Here is a 26,013-nt window from a genome sequence, read left to right on the forward strand (position 1 = left end):
CTGCATATCCTTCCTTCAGATTCCGATATTAGGAATGCAGGGTTCAAGTTTATTTTTAAAGATGTTCAGCTCAAGTGGGAAAACATGGAGCGTTTGTTCCTTTCATTTCTCCGAGGATTCCTTCGTGAACAAGGCACAGGTCGACACTGGATTTGTGGAGAGTTTAAAATTAAAAAGCAGTGCTGTGCCGTCAATATTGGATCCGATAGGAATGGTGCAGCAATCTTATGTGAGTCAAACATGTTTGTTGTATGCGTCACTATTGCTTTGTTAGAGATCTCTTGACGTGCCCTGAGCACTATTCACACAAGATTAGTATTACCTGAGGACCTCTAACCATTTGTATTAATTGCAGAGGTTGTCTGTGATCTGTGGTTATTTATAAATCACAGGAGGTCTCCATATAATACTGATGACCTGTGAAAACTGTGAAAACAGAAAGACTCCAACTAAGCAAACTGTTATCCAATCAAATCAGTGGGTGTTTACTTATAAAGTCTTCAATGCGGCACACGCCCATTAAAACTGAGTGTTTGCAGAGCTGGCCCCAAAACCCGTTTAGAAAATATCCTACTACTTATTGATTTTGATGTTTTTGAATGTAAAAACCACCTAAACGTTATAACTAGATCTCATATGACAGTATAAAACAATAAACAAACACAGTTCATAAGACCTGTAACACAACATGTGTATGTGTTTCTGTGAATAGTTAGCAGTGTAATATTAGTGTGGGTGGGTTAATTGAGTGTTGGAAGGTCCACATGGCTTTCAGTAATACTGTGACACATAATTTGTTTGTTTGAAGAAAAAATGCCTACATTTTTAATTATCTGGAGTGAATAACTTGACCAATTGACTCTTTGTTTGTGATAACATTTTTTTTATTTTATATTGACTCTAATGGGCTGTGAGGAACTGAGAGGTTTTAGTTTAGTTTAGTTTAGAGTTTCAGCAGCTTCTGATTTTTAAAAAAACTTCAGATTTCAGTCGATTAGAAACATTTAATATATGAAGGACGAATGAAGGCGAGAACTTGTATGATTGGGTTAAGTTTTCATCATCAAAAAACCCTACAGGTTTGTGTAAAAGTGTACAATTATAATTTGTATTATTAAAAATGGTCCTTCCTGCTTGTGTTTGTGTGTTTTTCCAATCATGTCCACATGAGAGCAGCAGAGCTTCTGACTGCATTTTTTTATTCAAAAGATTCATTCTCTTTATATCCATTAGTGTTTGTCTCATCTTGATGGATCATCAGCTGTTTATATTAATGAAATCGAGAGATTCTTCACCTGCATGAATGACAATGACAAATGGTGTTATGAAAACATCATGGAGGACAAAATTCAATGTAGATGGTTTTAGAACATGTTAAAGTTTTACAGGTAATAGTTACCCTAAACTTTGTTCAACAAAGATCGGGATCGAAAAACCATGAACTGCAACTGTTTGGCTGGTTTTTGCTGCTTAAATTGGATTTGGCCATTTGTTTCTCATCTGGCAGAATATTTCATCAACCAATGACAATCCAGGATTGCAGAGATTTTGTATTGTTTTTTACACAGAAGCAATGTACAGATGGGTATTCAGTGAAAATTATGAAATAATAATGCTGTGAATATTGTGGACATTAGACTAAATGTGCATGTTTTTATGAAAGGGCAGTAGAACACAGCTCAGTAGACATCTCTCACTTCATTGGGTTAAATTAGACTTGGAGAGTTATATAACTCGTGAGAAGTGGAAATCCTCTGTTACTATAGAAACCACGATCCCAACTACATTGTAATACTGATCTGCGTGTGCTAAACACAGTGTGTGCGAGTGTGTGTGTGTGTGTGTGCGTTCACATTTTTATGTATCTGGTTTCTACAGATATTTGTCCTGAAGTCAAACAAAAGCAGCATCAGGTCAGATGGTGTCTGATTCAATAGATCCAATGATAACACCATACATGCCTTTAGAATCTTTACACTAAAACAACATAAGATATAAAACGCCAATCTAACTGAAAAGACTCTATTGCTACTAGAAATCTCTTTGTACACATAAAAGCTACATTTACACTGGAAGCAAACATTTCATTACACGCGGTACATTCAGATGTGTCAGCATGTGTGCTCCCTGCTGGGAATGGAACCCATGACACAACATACATGAACAACAGTGTTTTTCTTCTGCTTTGAGCTGAAGGCCTTTCATTGGTTCAGTGTGCACAAATCCATGTTGACGCGTGTTATAGCTGATAGCACACTACATCTGGAAGACATCTGCAATACGCCTCAGAGACGTCTGCTGTCAGATGTCATATAGACATCTATAACATGTCTGTAAGATGTTTAGGATTTAGAACGGATGTAAAACTGCTCTTGCACTCTTAAGATGTTTAGCAGATGTTTTCCAGATCTTTAGCATACGGACGTGTGCTAGCTGTTTTACATCTGTGTTAAAACCCTGTTCAAACGCTATAGGCTCTAACATGATGTGTCGTTTTTGCAGCTCACTCTTTATGAAACATGTGACACACCAGCAGTGTTCATGTGTTTAGAGAGCACATATCTTTACCAGAATCTTTCAGAAAACTCATCCGTCAGGAAACTCATAGGCACAGGGTTCACATGACATCCTGAGAGAAATCGACTGATTGAATGAACACATTTTGGAACAACGCTTCTTTGAACCCCGGGTCACGCATCGGGAATGACGTCATGGCGTGTGCGTTATGCGGTGTTTGATCCCGCCTCTCGAGGACATACGGTACAGTTTGTCACACGTGATTCTGTAATGAAGAATCCAGTATGGCGGAATCTGTCAAACGGTGTTTGTATCGCCTCGGCAGCGTCTCACATCTGCTGTGATAAGGTGAGTATATAAACGACACGTTCAGATTGAAGAATAATTCGCGTATGACATCAATGACACATGACGTCAGCGTTGCTGTTTTAATCGTGATATGTGAAATGATGGAGTCTTTCATTCAGATCGATGCGATAAACGCTAGTGGTTTAGGATGATGTTGTTTTTATTGTGAGACTGTTGTGTTGAAATCAGCGATGGCCAATGATGTAAGGTGTCCTGAGATGGGCGGTATTGATCATGAGTCTCACGATTTTGTGAATGAGTGAATAATACGCTTGGGGAGGGGGACGTGTTACTAATGTATCATGTTTTCATAAAATAAACACTTGTGTAAAATATCTGTTTAAGACTCAACGCGCTGGATGCAGCAGAAACATCCACGAACTCACAATATTAATAGCATCTGGACGAGAATAAAAATAAATGTGACAATAAAATCCCAATTGACCCTAACCGTGGTTTATTTTATTCTTATTTGTATAGTTTTTGGTTGTAGTCTTTGTTTACTGTCTCTAACGTCCACATGTGAATGCGCTCCACGCGCGCCGCCGTCTGCGTGGATCCTCCTCGGGTCACCTCCGTGTTTTTATTGTGTAATCGTGATGAGAGTGAGTTTTCTGAGCATGTGAAATGTCTCTCTTTTGTTTAATGCTGATGGGTTGAGGATGTCAATCATGTCATTTTGTTTGTTGATCTATTTTAAGCAATGTGTGTGCCCTGCGATGGGTTGGCACTCCATCCAGGGTGTATCCTGCCTTGATGCCCAAAGACTCCTGAGATAGGCGCAGGCTCCCCGTGACCCGAGGTAGTTCGGATAAGCGGTAGAAAATGGATGGATGGATGGATCTATTTTAAGCACTGAATACCCGTGTAATGGATCATTCGGCAGTGTTATTGTGTTTTGTTTATGGATCTGTGTTTTCCAGCAGCTGGTGGAGGAGGAGAATTTCACCTGGAACTACACCTGTTGTTTAAAAACACTTCCAGGCACAACATCAGCTGCATTGAACATCATGACCTCACAGAGTCAATCAGGTACACGTCTAATCATCACACGTGACGTTTTCCATACTTGTTTGTTGTAGGTGTGCAACACATTTTTTGTTTGTATTTGCAGAACATTGCAATGCTTGCCTATAGACGGAGACATTTTAAAATAAAACTTCATTTAATGATAAAATGGTTTTGTCATAGCGTAGATCACCTGCTATTCACACAAATCACATTGTGACAGATTCAAATATTTGTTACATTAAATTTATGTGTATAGGTTGGGCGACTCACATTGTTTTGATTGCATACACTCGATCTGTTTTTGTTTTCTGTGTGAATAAGACCGTTCTCTGACACGCCCACAGAGTACTGCATCATTTTTTCATGATTTTGATACCTTATTTTATTTACTTGGTGGGTTTTTGTACCATTCAAGTTTGGTTGGGTGGTTAAGAACCCAGTTTTCTATGGGGTGTGTAACTGGGATTAAGGGTAAGCCAAGTGTCATTTGTTCTCAGGCCGGACTGGAACTAAAAAGTGGCCCTTTTTCACCAAGAGTAGCCCACCACTTACCCCTCGGTTTGCCATCGCGTTCTGGTCCCCCCTCCGTCTGTTCTGTTCATGATTGTGTTCAGGTGGGTGTCCTCGACCGTCCGTTTGCCATTGTGTTCGGGTTCCTCTGGTCTGTTCACAATGATGTTCTCGAGGCTGCCCACATGAGCAGCGTTCCACTGGGAAAACGGCCTGTCCGTCCCTTCCACATGTGACCCAAAATAATACTGGCCAGGCTTCATTTGAACTTGTTAGGTAATATCATTTACTTGTTATTACTTTTGACTGTTATCAGCAATAATCTGCAGCGTCTCTATTCTTTGCGAATGTGTACAAGTTTGTTTTTGTTGTTTCTGGTGAAAGCGTCTATAGGAGTGTTTCTGTATGTTGGATTATTCCAGAATCTGTTGTCAGAGCATCAGAACAGCAAGTTTATTTGGTGTTATAGTTTGATTGTGTCAAAGATGTGACACAACTGTATGTAAATACATTAAGAATACATCATGAATCATGTTTAGACTTCAGTGTAAATCTAACTGTTTTTTTTCTGTGTATGATACAATCTTGCATCCATTTTGTTGTTGTGGTTCTATGTGAAGGAGACTTTATGTGCTGTTAAATGTCTCTGTGCATCTCTCCATCTATCTGGTGTGTTTATATTTATCTCCGCAGTCACTGCAGAATAGCAGCTATTTATAGATCCGCACAGATTCCCCCAGCGCACGCGGCTCTGATTCTCATCTGTTGTGAGGTTTCTGTGAGTCCAGACTAATGATGCCGTGTTCTCAGATGATTAAGGGAAGCATGATGATTTGAATGATGGTAGGGGAAGACGAAGGCGAACGGAAGTGCGGTGCGGTGTTGTCCGCTGATAATGGATGTTCTGCCAACATGTCCAATTACAGGCTACACAAGACCTGACACCCCACCTTTTGACATGTCGGCCTTCCCCGACACGTAATGATATGATATCTGCTCCTATTAAAGCCATGATGCGTTATGTTCCCAGTTTGGCGTAATTGGCACTTTTTGTCGCTCGGGTGTGAACAGTAGGTTGAATACCACATTTTGTTATTATATAAATTCCCTTCTGTGTCACTAATCGGTGTCGTTGTCAAAGTGCAAGAAGCAGGAATTTTGTCCTCTCCCAAACACTGCCATGCCGGCGGCCAACCCACAATACACTTCATTTATCCAGTGCCCTGAGAATTTAAAGAAGTGTTTCTTATCCTGGTCCTGATTGTTTTTTTACGTCTCCCTAATCTGATCTGCGTTGAATCAGGTGTGTTTGTGTAGAGAGATCTAGAACATGTGCAATGCTCAGTGTTCTCGCTCCGAGCGTTCTCATGACGGAGAGTGGGGGTCCTATACAAATAGTTTAACAGACAAGTGGGACGTGCAATGATTGGACCAACATTTAAAGGTGCCTAACCTGCCTTTAAATGTTAGTCCTGCTGGAAGTAAATGAGTTCTATTCCTCAACATTCATCTTCTGTGTCCGTCAGCATGAACAGAATTACAGCAACATTTAGATACATTCACATTGGAGTGGGTTCTGCACATCCTGATCACTTCCGATCCTCAAATACCAGATAACAACAAAAGATTTGTATTCCATTTTGATCTTCAAGCAGTGTTTATGTTCCAACGTCTCTTGTCTTCATGGTTTGTTCATATCATGGATGATCTGCTGTATGTGAGGTCAGACTGGAATTCCTTTGACAACATGTACAGTACAGCGATATATGTAACTCTATGATCAGATTGTGAGAGGACAATCACAGATGTGTGAACAACGGAAAAAGCAAACCATTTGTTGACCTTTCACACAGCCTGTTTGTTTCGCTCAAATATAAAGTGTGTCATAGTGATGTCATGCACCTTTAATGTGTGTTAGCCTCATCAGTTTCTCATGAACAGAAAGAAAACAGTCAATGATTATGAAATAACTCTCTGTTGAACATCAGTGTTGTCTCGAGAGACATCTCCATGTTCCTGTTGGGCCGAGTGTAATGCACATGCTGATCAAATTTAAACGGTATATCACACCGGCTGAAAGCTTTAGCAGATGTGAAGATGAAGCCAAATGTTTTGGGATTTGCCTTTTGCATGACTCTCATAAAACCAGGCGTTCTTGCTCCGTCATTTTCATAACTGCATGCATTTGAATCATCCTGTGGTTTGACTCTTTCAATCTGAGCTCAGGTTTCCTACCTGATGCTGTAAGAGGATATTGATTCAGCACATCTGTCTGTTACATGCATAGCTCAACATATTGACTTGCAAAATTATCCATTTGCTTTAAATAACCACATCATATCAGTTTCAGGTGTGTTCCTCAATCAAGCGTCAACAAGACATTACCATGCAAAGCACTGAGGCCACAGACAAACCTATTCAGTCTTTCATATACTCACACCAGCACCACCGAGGATACACTACACCATTACATTTGTTCATTCAGTTGGTAGAAATATAAACAACCATCACCGCCTAAATTACTGCGTCAGTTTGCATCACTGGATGGGTTTCTATTGATTTACTGGCCTTAAATCCAAACACAGATACACCATCAGTAGACGTCATGTTATTGCAAAACAAATCTGCCTTGCTCCTCAGGGGTAACTTGTCTAATGTGCCGGGGATGGAGACGAATCTGAACCTGGGATGTCTCTTTCTAAAAAAACTCATTCTCTGGTGTCTTCATTAGAGGAACATCAGAACACTTTCTGAGCTTTCTGCTCTCTGGTTATTTCCCCAAAATAGTAGCATGTGAAGATAAACTGCCCTTTGCTATCCTCCTCATCGGCTTTAAAAAACAGGAGAATTGAACATTTGACATGTCAAGACGACAATCCTTTGAAATCACTGGAAGTTGTTTAGTTTGTTCTTGTTGGAATGAAGGTGTTCTGTTTGTGCTGTGTATCTTTCCTATTCTTCAGTATCCAATCACCAATCTCTCTCTCTCTCTCAGACTCTCATATGGACCAGGCAGCGGAGCTCCTGAAGCCCTCAGCGTTTGAACACATTCCTACAGGTTACACTTAAATCTTGGTCTCTTTGTCATTTCTCACCAAATTAAGCACGCATGTAGATGTCAAGAGCTTGAAATGATGCAGTTGTTTGGTTTGTTCAGTTAAGTCTATGAATGTAAACAATCTGACAATCAGCCCTGCCCATATAGGCGAGGATTCGGTCCATATCCGCTCAATAGAGGATTAAGATGTTGTCACTTTTTCACTTCTATCCTGAATGAGATCGCTTATTTACGAAACAAGTTCTGTAGAGCTGTTTGTTGTTTTAGGGTTACAGTAACATCCTTTCATATAGAAATAAATCATTCTACAGTGAGAAAAACATAACACTTCATTCTGTGCGGTCTGTATACACTTCTGAACACACAGTTATGTATATTATATTCCATTTCTGTTAATAGATCCTCCAAAAAATGACAGACTGGACCTTTAACATTATGCTACAGATTATACCAGAGTCTCCATTTACATCTGCATGTTTTTTCTTCCAAAAGAAATGTGTGTATTGAACGTGTAGCATCATAGAATAAGAAATGCTGTCAGTGTTTTAGTCGGTGATGTTATTGGTTGTTGTCTAAGCAGTTTAATGTGATGTCATTTGATCAGTGTGTATTTGCCATGAGTGTGTGTTAGACATTCATTTACATTTACCACAATCAGACATCCGGTTGTTACAAAACTTCAAAGTGTTTGTTTGTTTTACATTCTGTAAAAGACCATAATGACAAACAACATTTCTGTCTGAATCTGCATGGTTAATATAAGCATCTCTCTTTGTGCTCTACACTGTGTTTGTTTGTGTGTGCGCGTGCGCGTGCGTGTGTGTGTGTGTGTGTGTGAATGTTGCTGTGGGACAGCCCTGTGATGTCACTGGTGTGTGTTAGTTAAAGCAGCGAAAAGGTGTTGAACGCACACACAAACAAGGGCTCTGAGGTGTTACTGTAGGTGAGATTTTATTCTGTTTTATTTGTCTTCTGATAGTTTGTTTTGTGTTTTCTGCATGATTAGTGTTTGTATGTTCTAAAGTGTATTTGTCATCATCTTCATCTTAAGGGTTACAGCTCATGTGATTTATAACATTGATCTTTGAATCTGCCTGATGGACAGAAACTTAATCTTGTGTTGTATTGTCATGTCTGTATTTCAGCTCAACATGCATAAGGTTTCACTGCGCTCTTTCACATACAGGCAGATAAATAGATTCAATGTGTAAAAAAATAATGAAAGATTTAATGATAATAATAATAGACAGAGACTGTAGATTTTCTGTCAAACTGCTTTTAATTGATGTGTGCGTTATGAAAGTGCTCCCTAAACTCTTTGTAGGTGGCTTTGGATAAAAACGTCTGCTAAATGAAAATGTATTCTGTACATACGAAGGTGATTGGTCTCAGCTTGTGTATAGCTGCTTTTTCTTATTTTCAGACTAATTCAACCACTTCTTCTCTTGATGCTTTTCCCGAATGTTACTTAAGAATGTTCTGTCTTCTGTGTTGCCAAGTCTTCGTTCTATTATCAATAGCTCCCTACGAACAGGTAGTGTTCCATGTTGCCTTAAACAGGCTGTGGCCCATTCTTTACTTAAAAAAGTAATCTCGACGCCTCTGATTTAATTTTGAAACTTCCATTTTTGCACAAGGTTCTGGAAAATTGTGTACTAAATCAAATTTCCCCCTACTTAATCTCTAACAACATTCTGGATTCTTTCCAGTCTAGTTTAGAGCCAATCACAGTACTGAATATGCACTTTTAAGGGTAATAAACAACCTCCTACTACTGTATCTGCAGACTCTGGCAACTATACTATTATTATATTATTATTATAATTATTATCTATATTATTGGACTAAATTGCGGCTTTTGATACAGTGGATCGTCGTATCCTTTTAAAAAGATTAAACCTTGAAATTGGCATGTTTGATGTAGCATTAGATTGGTTTGCATCAAAATCATTCCTATGTTGTCTGATATCGATCACAAAATAAGACAAAATTAGACCTAAACATTTTCAACAAATGAGATTTCCTAAATCACAACTAATACGCTCTCCCTGTTATTCATAAACATTTACTGACATTTAACATTTAACTTTTAATCAAAGTCAGGGAGTGCAGCTGTGACACGACAGAGGAGATCTGGTCCTCCCGGCTGAGTCTGGTTTCTCCAGAGGTTTTTCTCCATTTATTCATCATTGGAGTCTGTGTTCCCCGTCACAGGGCCGTGTTGACTTGCTCACCCGGAGACCGCTGATATTAGATATTATTTACTAGAATGATCTTGCTTGTTCATGCGCTGTGTATATACCTTCTCTGTGTTTTTCTTATTGACTCCTGTAAAGCTGCTTCGGAACAATGTACATTGTGAAAAGTGCTATATAAATAGAATTTAATTGAATATCTTACAAATAGGAAATAGGAGAATTCTCATCAAGCTCAGTTCCCGTCAATTGTGGGGTGCCCCAGGGCTCAATTCTGGGTCCAATCTTATTTACTTTATACTGTATTTGCTTCCTCATCGTTTAAGTTTTGAGTCCCATTAAGTTTCATATCACATTTATGCCGATGACACTCTAGGCATGGGCTGGTATGATATTTTGAAGGTATGATAACATTCAGCAAACTTGTCACAGTTTCACAGTATTGCAATAACAACAGTAAATTGTCTTAAAAAATGTGCGTATACAAATAAAAACCTTTCAACAGGACACAAATACATTTGAACCAACATTCATAGAAGATATTTGTCAGGTAACAATAAAGCCTTGAAAATATAATACTCTTTCAAAATTGTTATTTTTGTGATAAATTGGGCGTTAAAATCCAACATTGCATAGCATGACTTAATTATTTATTTTTGTGTAAACACAGCTCATACGTTAAAAGGTATCTCAGAAAATGTTTGTGGTTTTGGAACCTAGACTTTTTCAAAACTTGGTATAACTTGAAACTGGTATTGGCCCATGCCAATCAGTCCCTAAGGGGACTTCGCAAGCTTAAAAATATTTAAGTGATTTGTTATTCATGCTTTTATCTCAACCGCGTTGGATTATTGTAGTGCTCTATACGCTTGAATAAATCAGTCCTCACGCTAGCGTTTACGACTAGTAAAGAATGCCGCAGCTCGTTTTTTGACAGGGACAAAAAGGACAGAACATATCACGCCTGTGTTAGCATCGCTTTATTGGTTACATTTACGCATTTCACTGACGCTTTTATCCGAAGCGACTTACATTGCAATATACTACACATTTGTTTCTAAGTATGTGCAATCCCTGGGATCGTACCCATGACCTTGTTCTTACCACTGAGCTACAGGAGAGCTAGAAATATTGAAGCGGTTACCTGTTGATTTTAAGGTTTTAATATTTGTATTTAAATCACTTCATGGTCTTGCACCTACTTATATTTCAGACCTTCTCCGCACCTACTCTCCTGAGAGAACGCTAAGATCTTCCACCCACATGTTATTAAATGTTCCAAAATCTCAGGTCTTGGTCCTAAATTCTGGAATTCCCTACCTTTGTTTATTAGACTATCGCCTACTCTATCCACTTTTAAATATTCCCTTAAAACATATTTTAATTTGATAATATTTTTATTTTGCATGATGTTTTGTTTCCCGTGACCCGAGGTAATTCGGATAAGCGGTAGAAAATGGATGGATGGATGATGTTTTGTTTGAATTGGATTCATTTTTGATCTGTTTTCTTTCGATATATTTTAATAGTATTTAAATTTGTTTTGTGTGAGGATGTTTGTCTTGTATGTTGTGCAGCACTTTGGTCAGCATTTATGTTGTATTAAAAGGCTAAATAAATGACTTGACATAACCCACCTTTTATACACTCAATGATATAAACAGAAATAATTTATATATTTGTCAGATAAAGAGGTTCACTGCTATTTAGGCCCCTGACAAATGAACATGAGAAGAACATGTTGAGATCTCTTCAGACATTGTGATGTTTCTTTTCACCCGGCAGTTGAACTGAGTTCAGCTCTGCCTGTGAGAATCCCCCCCGCTGCCATCCCCATGGATCTTTGTGTGGATGCGAGCCCTGGGGCGGATGGCACGTGTCGCGAGCGGCAGCTGGAGCAGGAGCTTCTGACCCTCAAACACAAGCAGCAGGTGCAGCATCAGCTTCTCATCGCAGAGTTTCAGAGGCAACACGAGCGGCTTTCACGACAACATGAAGCCCAGTTACAGGAACACATGAAGGTACCAAAGTTCTGTCCTCTCTGCTGCTGTAGGGTTGGTGTTAGGATTGAAGGGTTATGAGGATGGTTTACGATGGCTTTGACCCAGCAAATTTGTGATTCTCGACCCTGAGGTCATGACACACCTGTTTACCTGTGTAACCTGTTTTTCTCATCAGCATCAGCAGGATCTTCTGGCCCTCAAGCACCAGCAGGAGCTCATGGAGCATCAAAGGAAGATGGAGCATGAGCTGGAGAAACAGCAGCGAGATCATAAGCTTCAGCTTCTCAAGAACAAAGAACGTGGACAAGAGAGTGAGCATCTCCTTCATCAGAGCTTCTGTCCATCTACTGGAGAATCTGTGGAAAATAATATAAGAAAATATAAGATTAATATCCTCAGAGACTTAAAAAGCATGTTCTTCTAAATGGAAAAACTTCTGGAATGTCAGTGTTGGTGTGGTTTAATCAGCAAACTTCTCTAGAAGATCTTTCAAGAAGTTCTTCTCCATATTCTGTATAAACAGGTGCAGTGGCCAGCACAGAGGTGAAGATGCGTCTGCAGGAGTTTGTGTTGAATAAGAAGAAAGCAATCGCTCAACGCACTCTCAACCACTGCATCTCCAACAATCCAAGCTACTGGTGCCGGTCAGAACCCGTAACACACATCACAGCTTATTCTGGCAAATAACAAACTCTTACCGAGTCTTGGAGCTTCTCTTTATTTTGCAACTTCTTAAAAATGTGATTATTGAATATGATTATGTACTGATCAGACACAGATCAATCAATCTTCTCTTTAGCTTTCTCTCAAACTTTCTGATCCAAAAGTTACTGGTAAGATGTCAGTAATGTTTATTCAGTCAGTGAGCAGAGATGCCGCATGCTTTAAGAGAAACAAGACGAGATCACATAAAACCCCTGTGTCAGCTGACTCAGAAAAGTGTGTACTTTTCAATTAAAACTGAACGTGCAGAAGTCATTTGAGTGGCAGTGAAAGAGTGTGGAAACTATCTTTGTGAAGTCTGTAAGTTTTGTGTTTGTTTTTGTTGCATCATCTGTGCAGGAAAACTCAGTACAGCTCTTTAGATCAGAGTTCTCCACCTCAGAGCACCATCAGCACCTTCAATCATCCTGCTCTCTACGACTCGAAAGATGATTTTCCACTTCGTAAAACAGGTCAAACTCTCAAATAATCTTGATTCATTCTTTTTTTCCTGCAGAAGTGTTGAGTTGAATCAACACTGGGGTCCTCCAGCATAAACTGACCGAAGAGTCACCGGTCTAACTGAACACACATTTATTCAACTATAAGCAGTGAACATCATCTGTCTAGTTTTACGTCATCGTGTTAGTCTGAGATTTAATTATTTGGAATCAAACCTTCCACTCTCTGTCTTTAGCGTCTGAACCAAACCTGAAGCTGCGATCTCGTCTGAAGCAGAAAGTGACGGAGCGGAGAAGCAGTCCGTTACTGAGACGAAAAGACGGTCCCGTCAATGTGGTGAAGAAGCGCTCTCTGGACCTGGCAGGTGATTTGTTGTTGTGGTTTATTGGATCATAGTGAATTTCTCTTTGCAACTCATCGCTGACATCCACCCCGATGTGAATGTTTTTCTGCTAACCTCCTTCTTTGTGTGATGATCAACAGATTCTACGTGTAGCAGCGCTCCTGGATCCGGGCCGAGCTCCCCGAACAACAGCTCGCAGGGAAACTTGTGTGATAACGGGTTAAGCGCCGCTGTCTCAAGCGAGGTAAGCCGTGTTTGAAGCGTGATGTTCTCTAAAAAACAAACATAGAAGCGGCCGGTGGATAAATGCTTGTGTGTGCTGCAGTCGTCTTTAGCTCACAGGTTAGCTGGTTGTGATGGATCTCTCTACACGTCTCCTTCATTACCCAACATCACCCTGGGCCTGCCTGCCTCCACCCTCAACAGCGTGAGTATACAACCTTTCGTTTGCCAGGAATGGTTAAGATATTGAGACTTTACCTCGTATGTGAATACTTTGTTTGTGTCCTTCATGGATTCTGTGAGTTCTTTAGTTCAGTGGTTGACGTCTTTGTGATTTGCATGTGATGCTTTGAAAGTGCTTATGTTTTCATTTCTTTACACAGCATGACGCTCCACTCCTGCCCTCTTCTTATTCTGACACTGCAAACTCCCATAATGCACTGCTGCAACACATAGTTCTTCTTGAGCAGTCTGCTCCACCGAGCCCTTTAGCTGCTGGTGAGTTTTTGAGCTTCAGCAAACACTTAATCTGTGTGTTGTTGTCTTGTTTCTTCCCATTCAAAACAGTTACTTGTTGTACACCAATTGTTTGCCAGGATTGGTGTCTAACATAAACCAGACAGTTTTTATGATTTTCCACTTGCGAGCGCTTTCCGGTCAGGGTTTCTTCACTTCTATCAGAGCGATGGAACACTGTGTGCTGGGCTCACTTGCCCTTCCACGGGAACATTGGAGCACTAATTATGGGAATGGGGAAATGAAGGGGGCAGAGACCTGCGTGGGTGTCCTGTCCAGACATGTTTGCACGGTGGTGTTTACAGGGTGCTCCCGTGCATGGCGGTTTGGAAAAGCAGTTTATCATGATGAAGTGATGACCGTGAGGGCTCGTTGGTTGTTTATAGATGTTCATTCGGTGCGTGTTTGTCGCAGGTGTTGCAGCCGCTCCGCTGCAGTCTCTGCAGAAGCTGCGACAGCACAGGCCGCTGGGTCGCACGCAGTCCGCTCCTCTGCCACAGAGCTCTCAGGCTCTTCAACAGCTGGTGGTCCAACAACAACACCAACAGTTCCTGGAGAAACACAAGCAGCATTTCCAACAGCTCCACATCAACAAGGTCAGAAATGCTTTCATTAGCCCGAAACAGAATGTTGTAACACAGAGAACATCGGGGTGTGTGTCCCACCATTCTTTCTGCAGTCGTGACGGGGAATGGTTGCATGAGAGTCTCATGACAGCGATGAATCTGTCAACTGGATGATGGGCATGTTTGAAGTCCGCTGTTCCTGTGGTTTGGGATAAGGGTCATTTGAGCTGAGGATCTGTGTCACATCGGAGCAGACCGTGACTGAAATCCCTCCTGCTTGACTCTTTTATCCAAAGCCGCTGACAGTGCAGGACAGTTTCAGTGTTGTTTCTTTAAAAAGAGGCTTGAGGATCGCTGATGTGCAGGACACAGAGAGAGGAGTGGCTTTTGTTCTGCGGTGGAGCTTTCATTTCATCACACAACACTGAGACTGTGAAGCATACAGAAGATATGTGATGAACATATTAGCGAGTTTGGCAAGAGCTCATTTTTCATGTGTGTTTCATTCAGATGTGGCTACTGCAGTCAAAATAATCAAGTGTTAGATCTTAAGGTATATGGTGCTAGGAAATACTTTAGTTGGCTTATTTTTTGAAGAAAAGCATCAGTCAAATGAACAAATGTTCCTGCAAATGATATCTTGCCGAGTCTGGTGTGGACGGAGGTGTCATTAAACAAATCACCTGAGTGAACTCCATTAATAAAGCAATGAAAGATGTTCGGTGTTCAAGAAAACATGATTTATTCCTTCTGTGTGTCTGTTAGATGTTGAGCAAACCAGCCGAGCGTCAGCATCAGAGTCACCCAGAGGAGACAGAGGAAGATTTAGAGGAGCAGCAAACCCTTCCAATGAGTCTCGGTATTAAACAGGAAGCTCCTGATCTTACAGAGGAGTACACACAAGAGGACCAACAGGTGCTCTTCGACCAGGTGAGAACAAAAGCGAGAGACTCATACATGAGACAGAATCTTAACACACCTTAAGTTTCATGTCAGCGCCCTCGATTGGTTCCTATCAAAACCAATATTATGTGTGTGTCTGTGTGAGGGTAGCAGGCTCTTCTCTTGGAGCAACAGAGGATTCATCAGCTCAGAAACTATCAGGCATCACTGGAGGAAACTGGTGTGTCAATCGGTCTCTCAGGGCCCCGCCCCCTCTCCAGGGCCCAATCATCACCCGCCTCTGCTCCCTACATCAGCGTACAGGAACAACCTTCCAAAGTTCATTTCACCACAGGTGCTTGACACGCAGCTCACCGCTGAATTTACTGTCGGCCTGTCTGTGTGATGCATGTGTGTGTGCTTGCATGTTTCTGTAGGTCTGGTGTACGATTCTCTCATGCAAAAGCATCAGTGCATGTGCGGCAACACAAACACGCACCCTGAACATGCCGGCCGCATCCAGAGCATCTGGTCTCGCTTGCAGGAGACTGGTCTGCGCAGTCGCTGTGAGGTACGATGCGTTCACCTTTACTGTACACACACGTTTAGTGCCCTGTCGACACGTGTCCCTCCTCTCATCTTTTAGTGTATTCGTGGAAGAAAAGCCACATTAGAGGAGCTACAGACGGTTCATTCTGAAGCACATGTCATGCTGTACGGGACCAACCCGCTGCGACAAAAACTGGACAGTAAGACATTTACTGCAATTCAACACACTGATGCGCTGCGATGGATGGTTAATAAACATTCTTTTGTTTCTCTCAGGTTCTGTCACATCTATGTTCGTCAGGTTGCCATGCGGAGGTATCGGGGTGAGTAGAAAGACACGGTTAGGGTGTGAAGTGTGTGAAGTGACACGCGGTGCGAGCGGTAAACCTCTTCTGTGTGTTGGCAGGTGGACAGCGATACGATCTGGAATGAAGTTCACTCCGCAAGCGCAGCTCGTCTGGCCGTCGGCTCTGTGATTGAACTCGTCTTTAAAGTGGCAGCAGGAGAGCTGAAGGTTTCTTTCCCTCGTTGTCTCTTTTCTTTCTCGTATAATTTGATTTTTCATGATGTTCAAATGTAGAGCTGTGTAGTTTTATGTCATTGCAGAATGGCTTTGCTGTGGTTCGTCCTCCGGGACACCACGCAGAGGAGAGCACTCCCATGTAAGACGCCTTCATTCTATATGTGTGTGTGTTCCTCTTTCTCTTTATGTTTGTAAAAATGTGAAGCTGATGCTCTCGTCTAATCACAGGGGATTCTGTTACTTTAATTCTGTCGCCGTAGCAGCTAAACTCCTGCAACTAAGACTGAATGTCAGCAGAATTCTCATTGTTGATTGGGTAAGTTTAATTGAAAGAATGACTCTGTTCTAAATGAAGTGATTGTTTTTGAATGAAGTCATTTTATTGCTACGATTCGCAGGATATTCATCACGGCAACGGAACTCAACAAGCGTTTTACGATGATCCCAACGTTCTTTACATTTCACTTCATCGCTATGATGATGGGAATTTTTTCCCAGGCAGCGGGGCTCCTGAAGAGGTCATATGCATGAGACTTTTAATAAAGCAAATTGAACAAATGTTCAAGTGTATCGCAATGAAAACTTGTGTCAGCAGGTGGGCAGTGGACCAGGAGTGGGATTCAACGTGAATATGGCGTTCACAAGCGGTCTGGAACCACCGATGGGTGACGTAGAATATCTGTCTGCTTTCAGGTAAAAGTGTGTCTGTTCATCATGTGTGTTGCTCCAGGTGTGTTTGTTGGGTTGAAGCATCTCTGTGTTCTTCAGTAGTTCTTTTTCTAACATCGCTCTGTGTTTCACTATGGGAATCGCTTTGTGCGTGACCAACTACGGAAGCTCTTATGACACCACGTCTGTCTCTGACAGACAGGTCGACCCTTGACCAGGCTCCGCCCTGCCTATATCAGTCAGGTCGACCTCCACCTATGTCATTTGCGCTTTCTTCCCGTGGGAGACTGCAGCAAGCTCTCTCAGCACGCCCGTATCATCTGACTTTTCGCTAAACTGTTCAACAGGTGGACCGTCATAGGAACCCGCCACCGAACGCAAGGTTAGTGAACGGGATTGTGTTGAGCTGACATTTTTGAGAGTTGGAATAGCGTCCGCGTCATGGTGAGCTATCCTAATAGTTCTATTGCGTATTAATTTACAGCGTTAGGAGACGTCAAGTCTAATTAGGTTATCGCGTCAAGGCGAACCTTCTAAGGGTTTTATTACCTTTTTTGTATTAGGCTACTGTGCCGTACGAGTCGGTGATAGCATCATGTCGACGGCTGTTTCCCCCGCCAAAGGGAAAGAGTCGAAGGCCAGGGAGGTTGCATCCCGCCCGTGTCCATCCTCATGTGGAGCTACCATCTCGGGTAGGGACCCTCATCCCATGTGCATCACGTGTATGGGGCCGAAACACGCTCAAGCGTCTCTAGCGGACCCGCAAACATGCGCTCACTGTGCATCAATACCGGTGAAAATTCTTGAGAGAAGATTGAGGGTGGCAGTGGCCAACAAGCAGGACCCATGCCTGTCTGGAACTGTCACGCAATCTGCGGCAACTGGCCATCCCCCGCGAGCTACAACGAGCTGGGCGGATATGATGGAAGCCGAATCCCCGGACATGCCACCTTTGTTTGACGGCCTGCTCGAGCAGGAAGAAGGCGAACCGGAGGATGAGGACGCAGAGGGCGATGCTAACTATGACCTCCTCGATCTGGATATGGACGGCGAAGAAGAGGTAGAAAATTCCCCCTTCCCCACCCAACTGTCCAGGCCGCTGAGCACGTACGAGTCGGCCTCGCAGATAGACAGCAACCTGCATGAGGTCTGCAATCGGGCCGCGGCTAAACTAGGCCTTCCTTGGCCCGCGGCAAAAGATGCCGGAGGGACTGAGAGGGACCTTAATGACGGGAAAAGGCTGCCGCCTGCACAGACTGCAGTGAGACAACTTTTGCCCGCCGTGCCGGCTTGCATGAAGGAAATGTCCCGTTATTGGGATAGCCCCTTAAGAGCAATCTCCCCACCAAGGGACATTCCATGGTGGAGATTCAGGGGATGGGGGAGCTGGGGTTGAGCAGACCCCCAACGGTAGAGTCTTCAGTGGCTTTTCACCTCCATCCGAGTCGGCGTTCAATCCCTGCCTCCTCGCAGATTTCGCTGCCGGGAAAAATGGATCGGCTAACCGCTGCGATTTATCAGAGAACGTATAAATATGCTGGGCAGTCAATATGCTCGCTGAACGCTGTGACTTTACTGTCGGCGTATCAAGCAGAGATTTTGGAGGAGATGGGAAGCCAGTTGGATTCGGGAGCACCGAACCCTATACTCTGGGACGAGATTTGCGTGGTGAACGATTTAATTCTGCGCTCTTCCCGCGGCGCCATCCAGGGCTGCGGCCGTGTGATGGGATTGGCTGTGTCAGGTGAGAGAGCGTTATGGCTAAACCTGTCGGGCTAGGGCGACGCGCAAAAATCGGAGGTGATGGATGCAGCATACAACCCTACGAAGGGGTTGTTTGGTCCTGCCCTTGAGAAAATGAGGGAAACCAGCACCCTCAGGAAACAGGAGAACGAGGCGTTTAACCTCTGTTTGCCACGCAAGCAAGTGCCCCGACCAGCCTCTCAACCCGTGCTGCAGGGCTTCGCAGCAGCCGCAGCGGCGAGAGGGAGACCTGTGGGTGATAGAGGTCCAAGACCGGCTCACAGTGGACAACACGCAGGCCAGCGACCACGATCGGCTGGCCCTGGACCGTGGGGAAAGTATTCATACGCGGCGGCGGCAGCTAAAAACCGTCTGCCAAACCCAGAGGACAGGAAGAAGAAGCGTGTGGCCTGACAAGCAGTTATTCCCCAGCCCTTCTCTCTCCGCCCGCGAAGAGAAGAAAGGGGGAAAACGGCCCTATTGTGTTCAGTTCGATAAGGGCCAGTTTGAGTTGTTCTCCTCGAGTTCTAAAAAACGAGTTAGCTCAAAATTGTGTTCAGTGTCACCAAGCACTCACGATATGTTCTCAAATGTTTTTATGTGGAGGGGATTTAAGAATAAAAAATGCTTTTTCGCATCCAGGCCATTGGCCGAGGGTGAAATGCTCCCCGAATTCAGAAAACATTACAATAAACATTCCACTATCGCAACCAGGCAAACAGCCGAGGGCGATATGTCCCAAACAAAAAGAAGATTCTCAAAATTCGAATTGCATGAAAAGCGCTCCCCCTGTCCCACCACTGGGGGGAGTGCTCACTCCTTCAGCCGAAGCCCGTGCGGCGATTGTGATGACGTCATCACTGTGCGACGCCAGCGGGGCGGAAGTGTACAGAGGTCCTCTCTCGGTCCGCATAACAGACTGGTTCAGCCGTGGGTCTTGACAACGATTTCACTGGGATACAGGCTTCAATTCGCAATGAAATCACCTCGGTTCAATGGGATTTTGATGTCAGTAGCACAGGGGGAATCGGCCCGAGTGCTGACGGTCGAAATCGATACTCTGTTAAACAAACGGGCAATCAGAGTAGTGCCCGAGGAGGAGAGCCGTCAGGGTTTTTACTCCCACTATTTTGTTATCCCAAAGAAAGGAGGCACAGCCCTCCGTCCTATTCTGGACCTTCGTGTGTTAAACAAGCACCTGAGAAAGTATTCATTCAGAATGTTAACACACAGAGTGCTCTGTCGATCGATTCGTCCAAACGATTGGTTTGTGACAGTCGATCTGGCAGACGCTTATTTTCACATAGATATTTACCCCTCTCACAGAAAATTCCTCAGATTTGCACACCAAGGCACAGCTTACGAATTTCAAACTATTCCATTCAGACTGTCTTTAGCCCCAAGGGTTTTTACCAAGTGTGTGGAAGCAGCTCTGTTCCCTTTGAGGGACAGGGGAATAAGAATATTGTCTTACATAGACGATTATCTCATATGCTCTTCGTCGAGAGAGCAAGCAGTGAAAGATGCGGAGATTGTGTTAAATCACCTCGGCAATTTAGGGTTCAAGATCAATATGATAAAGAGCCAACTGGAGCCTTTTCAGCAGACGAATTATCTGGGGCTCAACATAGATTCCCTCTCGTACAGAGTAACACTGACAGAAGAGAGGATCGCGTCTTTCACACAATGCCTTGACCGCTTTCAGATGGGGAATGTGGTACCGTACAGACTATGCTTACGAATGCTGGGGCTTATGACCTCGGTGATTTGTGTAGTACAGCTGGGACTGCTCCAAATGAGACATTTTCAGTGCTGGATCGCGCATTTGCGTCTGTGCTCTCGACGGAATCTGGGCCGACCGTTGAGGATCACTCACGCGTGCGTCAGAGCACTCAGACACTGGAAAAGCCCTGTGATGTTCAGGACAGGGATTCCCTTAGGGGCGGTGTCATCGAGAGTGACTATGACAACGGACGCGTCATTGCTGGGGTGGGGAGCGACTTTAATGGGCAGATCGGTGAACGGTTTGTGGCCTCCTCAGCTGACTCACAAACATATCAATTATTTGTAGTTGATGGCAGTATGGTTAGCACTGAAACATTTTTTGGGCTTCATCAAAAGCCAGCATGTTCTGGTGAAAACAGACAATACCACGGTGGTGGCTTATATCAATCGACAGGGAGGCACACGTTCTCTGCCTCTGCATCAGCTGGCAGAGAAGCTGATTGTATGGGCCAATACAAGGCTTTTATCCCTCAGAGCGACTCACGTTCCGGGGATTTTAAACAGGGGAGCGGACTTGCTGTCCAGGGGAAATCCATTGTACGGGTAGTGGAAACTCCACCCCCAGGTGGTGTCCCAGATATGGCAGAGATGCGGTCAGGCTGCCGTAGATCTCTTCGCCTCGCAAGAAAACGCTCAGTGTCCTCTGTATTTCTCACTATCGGACGGAAATGCACCGCTGGGTGTGGATGCCTTAGCCCACCCATGGCCAGAAGTACTTCTGTATGCTTTCCCTCCTCTGAGTCTAATTTCCCCCACTCTAGCCAGGGTGAGGGAGCAGTGTCTTTCGTTAATACTAATAGCACCGCGCTGGCCGTCCAAACCGTGGGTGGCATAGATAATTCAACTGTTAGCAGGGCAACCGTGGGCCCTCCCGCTCAGGAGGGACCTTCTGTCGCAGGCGGGGGAGAAATTTACCATCCTCACCCCGACAGAATACCCCTTTGGGCTTGGCCCGTGAGAGGTGGAATTTGAATGCGGCTGGTCTACCGTCCGCAGTCATTCACACCATTCAGAGTGCAAGAGCCCCCTCTACTCGCTACCTTTATCTTTGAGTCTTTGAGGAGTGGTGTGAGCGGAGTCATATTGTCCCTTTCCAGTGCGCTGTAAGAGATATATTGTGCTTCCTACAGGATCTGCTAGATAAAGGGAAAGCTTTATGAAAAAAAAATAAATAAATTATGAAAGGGGCACGCCGTATAAGACCGGCATCTAGACAAATGGTTCCGTTATGGAATGTGACCATTGTCTTAGAAGCCCTTTGTCATCACCCGTTTGAGCCGTTGGAAGGAGCGGGCCTCTAGTATCTTTCTCTTAAAACGGCGCTCCTCAAAGCTTTGGTAACCGCAAAGCATGTGAGTGATTTACAGGCTTTATCAGTTAGCCCGTCTTGTCTGCAATTCGCTCCAGGGCTTACTAAGGTTGCGTTCTGTCCTAACCCAGCGTTCGTGCCTAAGGTGTTAGACTCAGCGTATAGGTGCCCATCTACTGAGCTGGCAGCTTTTCACCCTCCTCCGGAGAAGAAACTTAACTTATTGTGTCCGGTTCGGGCACTATATATGTATGTAAATAGGACAGCGGGTTTCAGGTCTTGTGATCAGCTATTCGTGTCATGGGCCACCTCGCAGAGAGGGAAGCCGTTATCGCGTCAACGGCTGTCTCATTGGATTGTGGAGGCTATATCCTTGTCTTATGTTTGCAGGGGCCTGCAGCCGCCTAAGGGCTTAAAAGCCCACTCCACACGAGGTATGGCTACGTCATGGGCTTTACTCAGGGGAGTTTCCGTTGGAGACATCTACTCGGCGGCAAGCTGGGCCACGCCACACACTTTCGTGCGGTTCTATAGACTGGACGTGTCCGAGCCGTCCTTGGCACACGCGGTGCTGGGAGCCGGAGCGTCGGTACCCATTTAAGGCTATAGAAAATAAAAGGGATATGTGGATGCAATTCGGGAGTGGGCTATATCTCCCATAGTGAAACACCGAGCAAAGTTAGAAAAATAACTATGGGTTACTTAACGTAAACCCGGGTTCTTTGATAACAGAGTGAGGTGTTTCACCAGCACTTCCCTCCTTGCACGGGGATGGGAAGAAATCTTTCTAGAATGACATAGGTGGAGGTCAACCTGACTGATATAGGCAGGGCGGAGCCTGGTCACTGGTCGACCTGTCTGTCAGGGACAGACGTGGTGTCATAAGAGCTTCCGTAGTTGGTCACGCCCAAAGCGATTCCCATAGTGAAACCCTTCACTCTGTTATCAAAGAACCCGGGTTTACGTTAAGTAACCCATAGTTTTCTTGAGCGATGGAAAGAACGATCGGGGTTAGGGGAGTGTTTGAACAGCAGCAGAGCAATTAAATACACTCTCAGGCAGGGGAAATTTTCACGACATGAAACATCAATGCGGGATATTTGTAAATGTGCTGATGTTCTTGAAGGGCGGTGGTCATGCCGATCGCGGATGAGTTTCAGCCAGATATGGTTCTGGTATCGGCAGGTTTTGATGCTGTGGACGGACACCCTCCTCCGCTCGGAGGTTATAAACTGAGCTCTAAATGTAAGTCTTGCTTTGACATCTGTAATGAGCTTTTCATGACTTGCACCGCCCACTCAGTAAAACCTTGTTTGATACTGACAGGTTTGGGTTACCTGACCAAACAGCTGATGGGATTGGCCGGGGGTCGTGTGGTGTTGGCATTGGAGGGAGGTCACGACCTCAAAGCCATATGTGACGCGTCAGAAGCGTGTGTCTCTGCGCTGCTGGGGATCGAGGTGAAATCATTACCCATCATCCTCTTCTGCTTGACTTTCTATGGGGTGTATGATAGTCTTGTTACCTCTTCATAATATATTTGTCATTATTTTGAACAGCTCGAGTCACTTCCGTCTGAAGTTCTGAAGCAGAGACCCAATGAGAACGCTGTGAGCTCCATAGAGAAAGTTCTGGAAACTCATAGTGAGTGAATCTTGTTTTTCTCCAAATGAATGAGGAACGGCTGAATTCTGACATGATCAGGTGTGCTAGACGTAAAGCTTCATGTGCAAACGTTCTGTGGTTAGCACAGTGTTTACAGCGGACCTAAAGAAATACTGTAAATCATATACAGTGTCACCACATGAAGACTATAGGTGGTATATTCAATCTTCAACTCAAAGTGATTTATATTGTTTTTCAATGCAGCTTTTGCAAAAAAAAGAGAATTCATACAGAATATATAAAAACAGCAAACATATGGAATAGAATATATGACATTATTGAACATTAAATTGGCCTCATAGAATCAAAACTACTAACCCATATAGACTTAGAGACATTTAAATGTATGCATTTTATCTATAGCAACTTACAGTGCATTATGCTATACATTTGTTTCTGAGTATGTGCAATCCCTGTGATCCGACCCAGGACCTTGGCGTTGCTAACCCACGCTCTAACCACTGAGCCACAGGAAATCTTTAGACAGCATATGGATATGCCTTTCCTAACATGGCTTTCCTGTAGAGCGTGGTCCAGATCCCAGGGATGCATACTCATAAACAAATATACATGCAATGTAAGTCGCTTTGGATAAAAGTGTCTGCAAAATGCATAAAAATGTAAATGAAAATAAAATGAGTGCAAGAGTTTGCAATAATACCATAAACAGGAATGTAACATTCATAGAAAATGTGTAATAATAAGAAAATATGAAGAAGTATGTAAGATTGTGGTTTGATCAGCAAAATACCAACAACTCTAGAATACCAATGTTTTATGAAGCTTTGTCTGAGTCAGCAGAACCTGTCGAGTTGATTCTGAATGTTATGTGGGTTGTTAGGGAGGTACTGGAGGTCCTTGCAGGCGCACGTGTCCAGAGTGGCCTTCTCTTTTATGGAAGCTCAGAGCGGTGAATCTGAGGAAAATGAGACGGTGACAGCGATGGCTTCTTTATCTGTGGCAGCCATGGAGAAAAGGTACAGCTGCTTTCTCTCTCTCTCTCTCTCTCTCTCTCTGGTCCTCAGACAGTATATGACCTTTTACCTTTCCTCACAGAAATGAAGATGAACCCATGGAAGAGGAGCCACCCTTGTAAAAGGGATGTTTTATGAAGCTGCGAGGTCCCCTGGTCTCATGGAGGGACGACGTTGAGCGGCAGGAGTCATGTCAGGGCACGAAGCCTATGTCTCGATGTTAGCGCTGTAGCCCGCTAGCCCCAGTGAAACACGTTCAAGATCAAGAGATCACGGTGAGGCTTTTTGGAAATGGGTTTGCTCTGGTGTGGGAACATCTCAGCACAAACATCGAGGGGCGTTCCAATCATCCATAGATCATTCCCAGAGAAAGACGGAAGTGGAGAAAGAAGAAAATGCTTCAACTAACGCTCTGCAGAAACATTTGACACTAGATGGACACTGAGACACGAGACTTCTTCAGTCCTACTTGACGGATTTCTTACGTTCCCGATTGAGCGAGCGAGTGCCTTGTGCTGATGAATGATAAGGAACTTAATGCCTTAAGTCAATAAACGTTACCCATAATTCCAGTGGAGGATTCAGATTCAGTTCAGATTTCACACAACTCTCTTTGTACAAACACTTCTGAAATTTAGCAGCAATTTATTTACATTGACATCATATCTGTGTGAAAAAGAGAAAAATAGAGTTTGACCAAAGCATGAGTCTGCATCTTGTGTCGCACATTTCTAACCAGTTCTGTAAAATGAGCTGAACGCAGAAATGCATGAGATGGTTTTGGCTTTTACTGAATTTTACATGGGAAACTTTCTGACATGAAACATCGAGAGACCAAATGAGCTTGAGTTCAGCAAACGCAGGACGATCCTGTAAATGTGAAACTGCAACTTTGGTGACCTCTACGCATGAAGAGGAGTCGTAACAACACAGGGAACACATTCTGCATGTAGTTTTATCTGTTAACTGTTGTTGCTTTCACACACAAACCTTCAGCATGTGTATTTACAAACTCCTGTTTCATTCTGGTTAGTTATTTTGTGTCACTGTATAGTTTGTAGGCTACAATTCATTCCAAGTTTCATGGTGGGAAAATTAAATGTATTTTTTTATGTGGAGCGTTTTTCTGACACAAATAAATGTCTCTGTATCTTTAAAGAAATCTGTTTTTATTATCCTATGATTCTCTGCTCTCACCGCACATGACGTGTTAAATGAAAATAATAGGACCTCAGATTATTTGACCAGTTGACAACAATGATTCTATGAAAATAAAGACGTTTTAAAACAAGGAATCACACTGCATTATAATAAACAGCAACTTTAAACTATCTTAATCTTTATATTTTATAGATCACACTAATGAACCTAGATGGTTGGTTCGTGAGTGGCGCCATCTAGAGGGACACACCGGAACCACTGAGGATAGAACCGGAGGTCTCGTTTATCCGTTGAGGGAGG

At 43.4% G+C, this 26,013-nt stretch overlaps 1 protein-coding gene across 6 annotated transcripts; it reads left to right on the top strand.

Moving 5' to 3' along the window:
* Window positions 1–2,771: 2,771 nt before the first annotated feature.
* On the top strand, window positions 2,772–25,704 carry LOC130424443 (histone deacetylase 4-like). Of its 6 annotated transcripts, none has more exons than XM_056750093.1 (28): window positions 2,777–2,865; window positions 3,567–3,667; window positions 3,789–3,897; window positions 7,382–7,444; window positions 11,425–11,660; window positions 11,818–11,953; window positions 12,166–12,286; window positions 12,705–12,817; window positions 13,042–13,170; window positions 13,290–13,393; window positions 13,475–13,576; window positions 13,755–13,869; window positions 14,302–14,483; window positions 15,219–15,383; window positions 15,507–15,690; window positions 15,773–15,906; window positions 15,982–16,084; window positions 16,161–16,207; window positions 16,291–16,398; window positions 16,491–16,546; window positions 16,636–16,723; window positions 16,806–16,925; window positions 17,003–17,100; window positions 23,040–23,158; window positions 23,240–23,373; window positions 23,473–23,557; window positions 24,420–24,555; window positions 24,635–25,704. In XM_056750093.1, the coding sequence occupies exons 3-28, from the start codon at window positions 3,876–3,878 to the stop codon at window positions 24,672–24,674; spliced, it is 2,940 nt and encodes a 979-aa protein (XP_056606071.1). In that variant the 5' UTR covers window positions 2,777–2,865; window positions 3,567–3,667; window positions 3,789–3,875; the 3' UTR covers window positions 24,675–25,704. The 6 variants fall into 6 exon arrangements, with proteins under 6 accessions (XP_056606069.1, XP_056606068.1, XP_056606071.1 ...); XM_056750092.1 differs by having other exon boundaries at window positions 3,792–3,897; XM_056750091.1 differs by lacking the exon at window positions 3,567–3,667 and having other exon boundaries at window positions 2,772–2,865; window positions 3,792–3,897.
* Window positions 25,705–26,013: the final 309 nt, after the last annotated feature.

Source organism: Triplophysa dalaica, chromosome 6, assembly GCF_015846415.1.
Source record: "Triplophysa dalaica isolate WHDGS20190420 chromosome 6, ASM1584641v1, whole genome shotgun sequence".
In the NCBI taxonomy this organism is placed as follows: Eukaryota; Metazoa; Chordata; class Actinopteri; order Cypriniformes; family Nemacheilidae; genus Triplophysa; species Triplophysa dalaica.

Excerpts from the sequence above, each read along its gene's own strand:
- LOC130424443 (XM_056750089.1), top strand. The coding sequence starts at position 3,699 with ATGGATGGATCTATTTTAAGCACTGAATACCCGTGTAATGGATCATTC. Across the intron at positions 13,394-13,474 it reads GCGCCGCTGTCTCAAGCGAG|TCGTCTTTAGCTCACAGGTT; the intron begins GTAAGCCGTGTT and ends TGTGTGCTGCAG. Across the intron at positions 15,691-15,772 it reads CAAAGTTCATTTCACCACAG|GTCTGGTGTACGATTCTCTC; the intron begins GTGCTTGACACG and ends ATGTTTCTGTAG.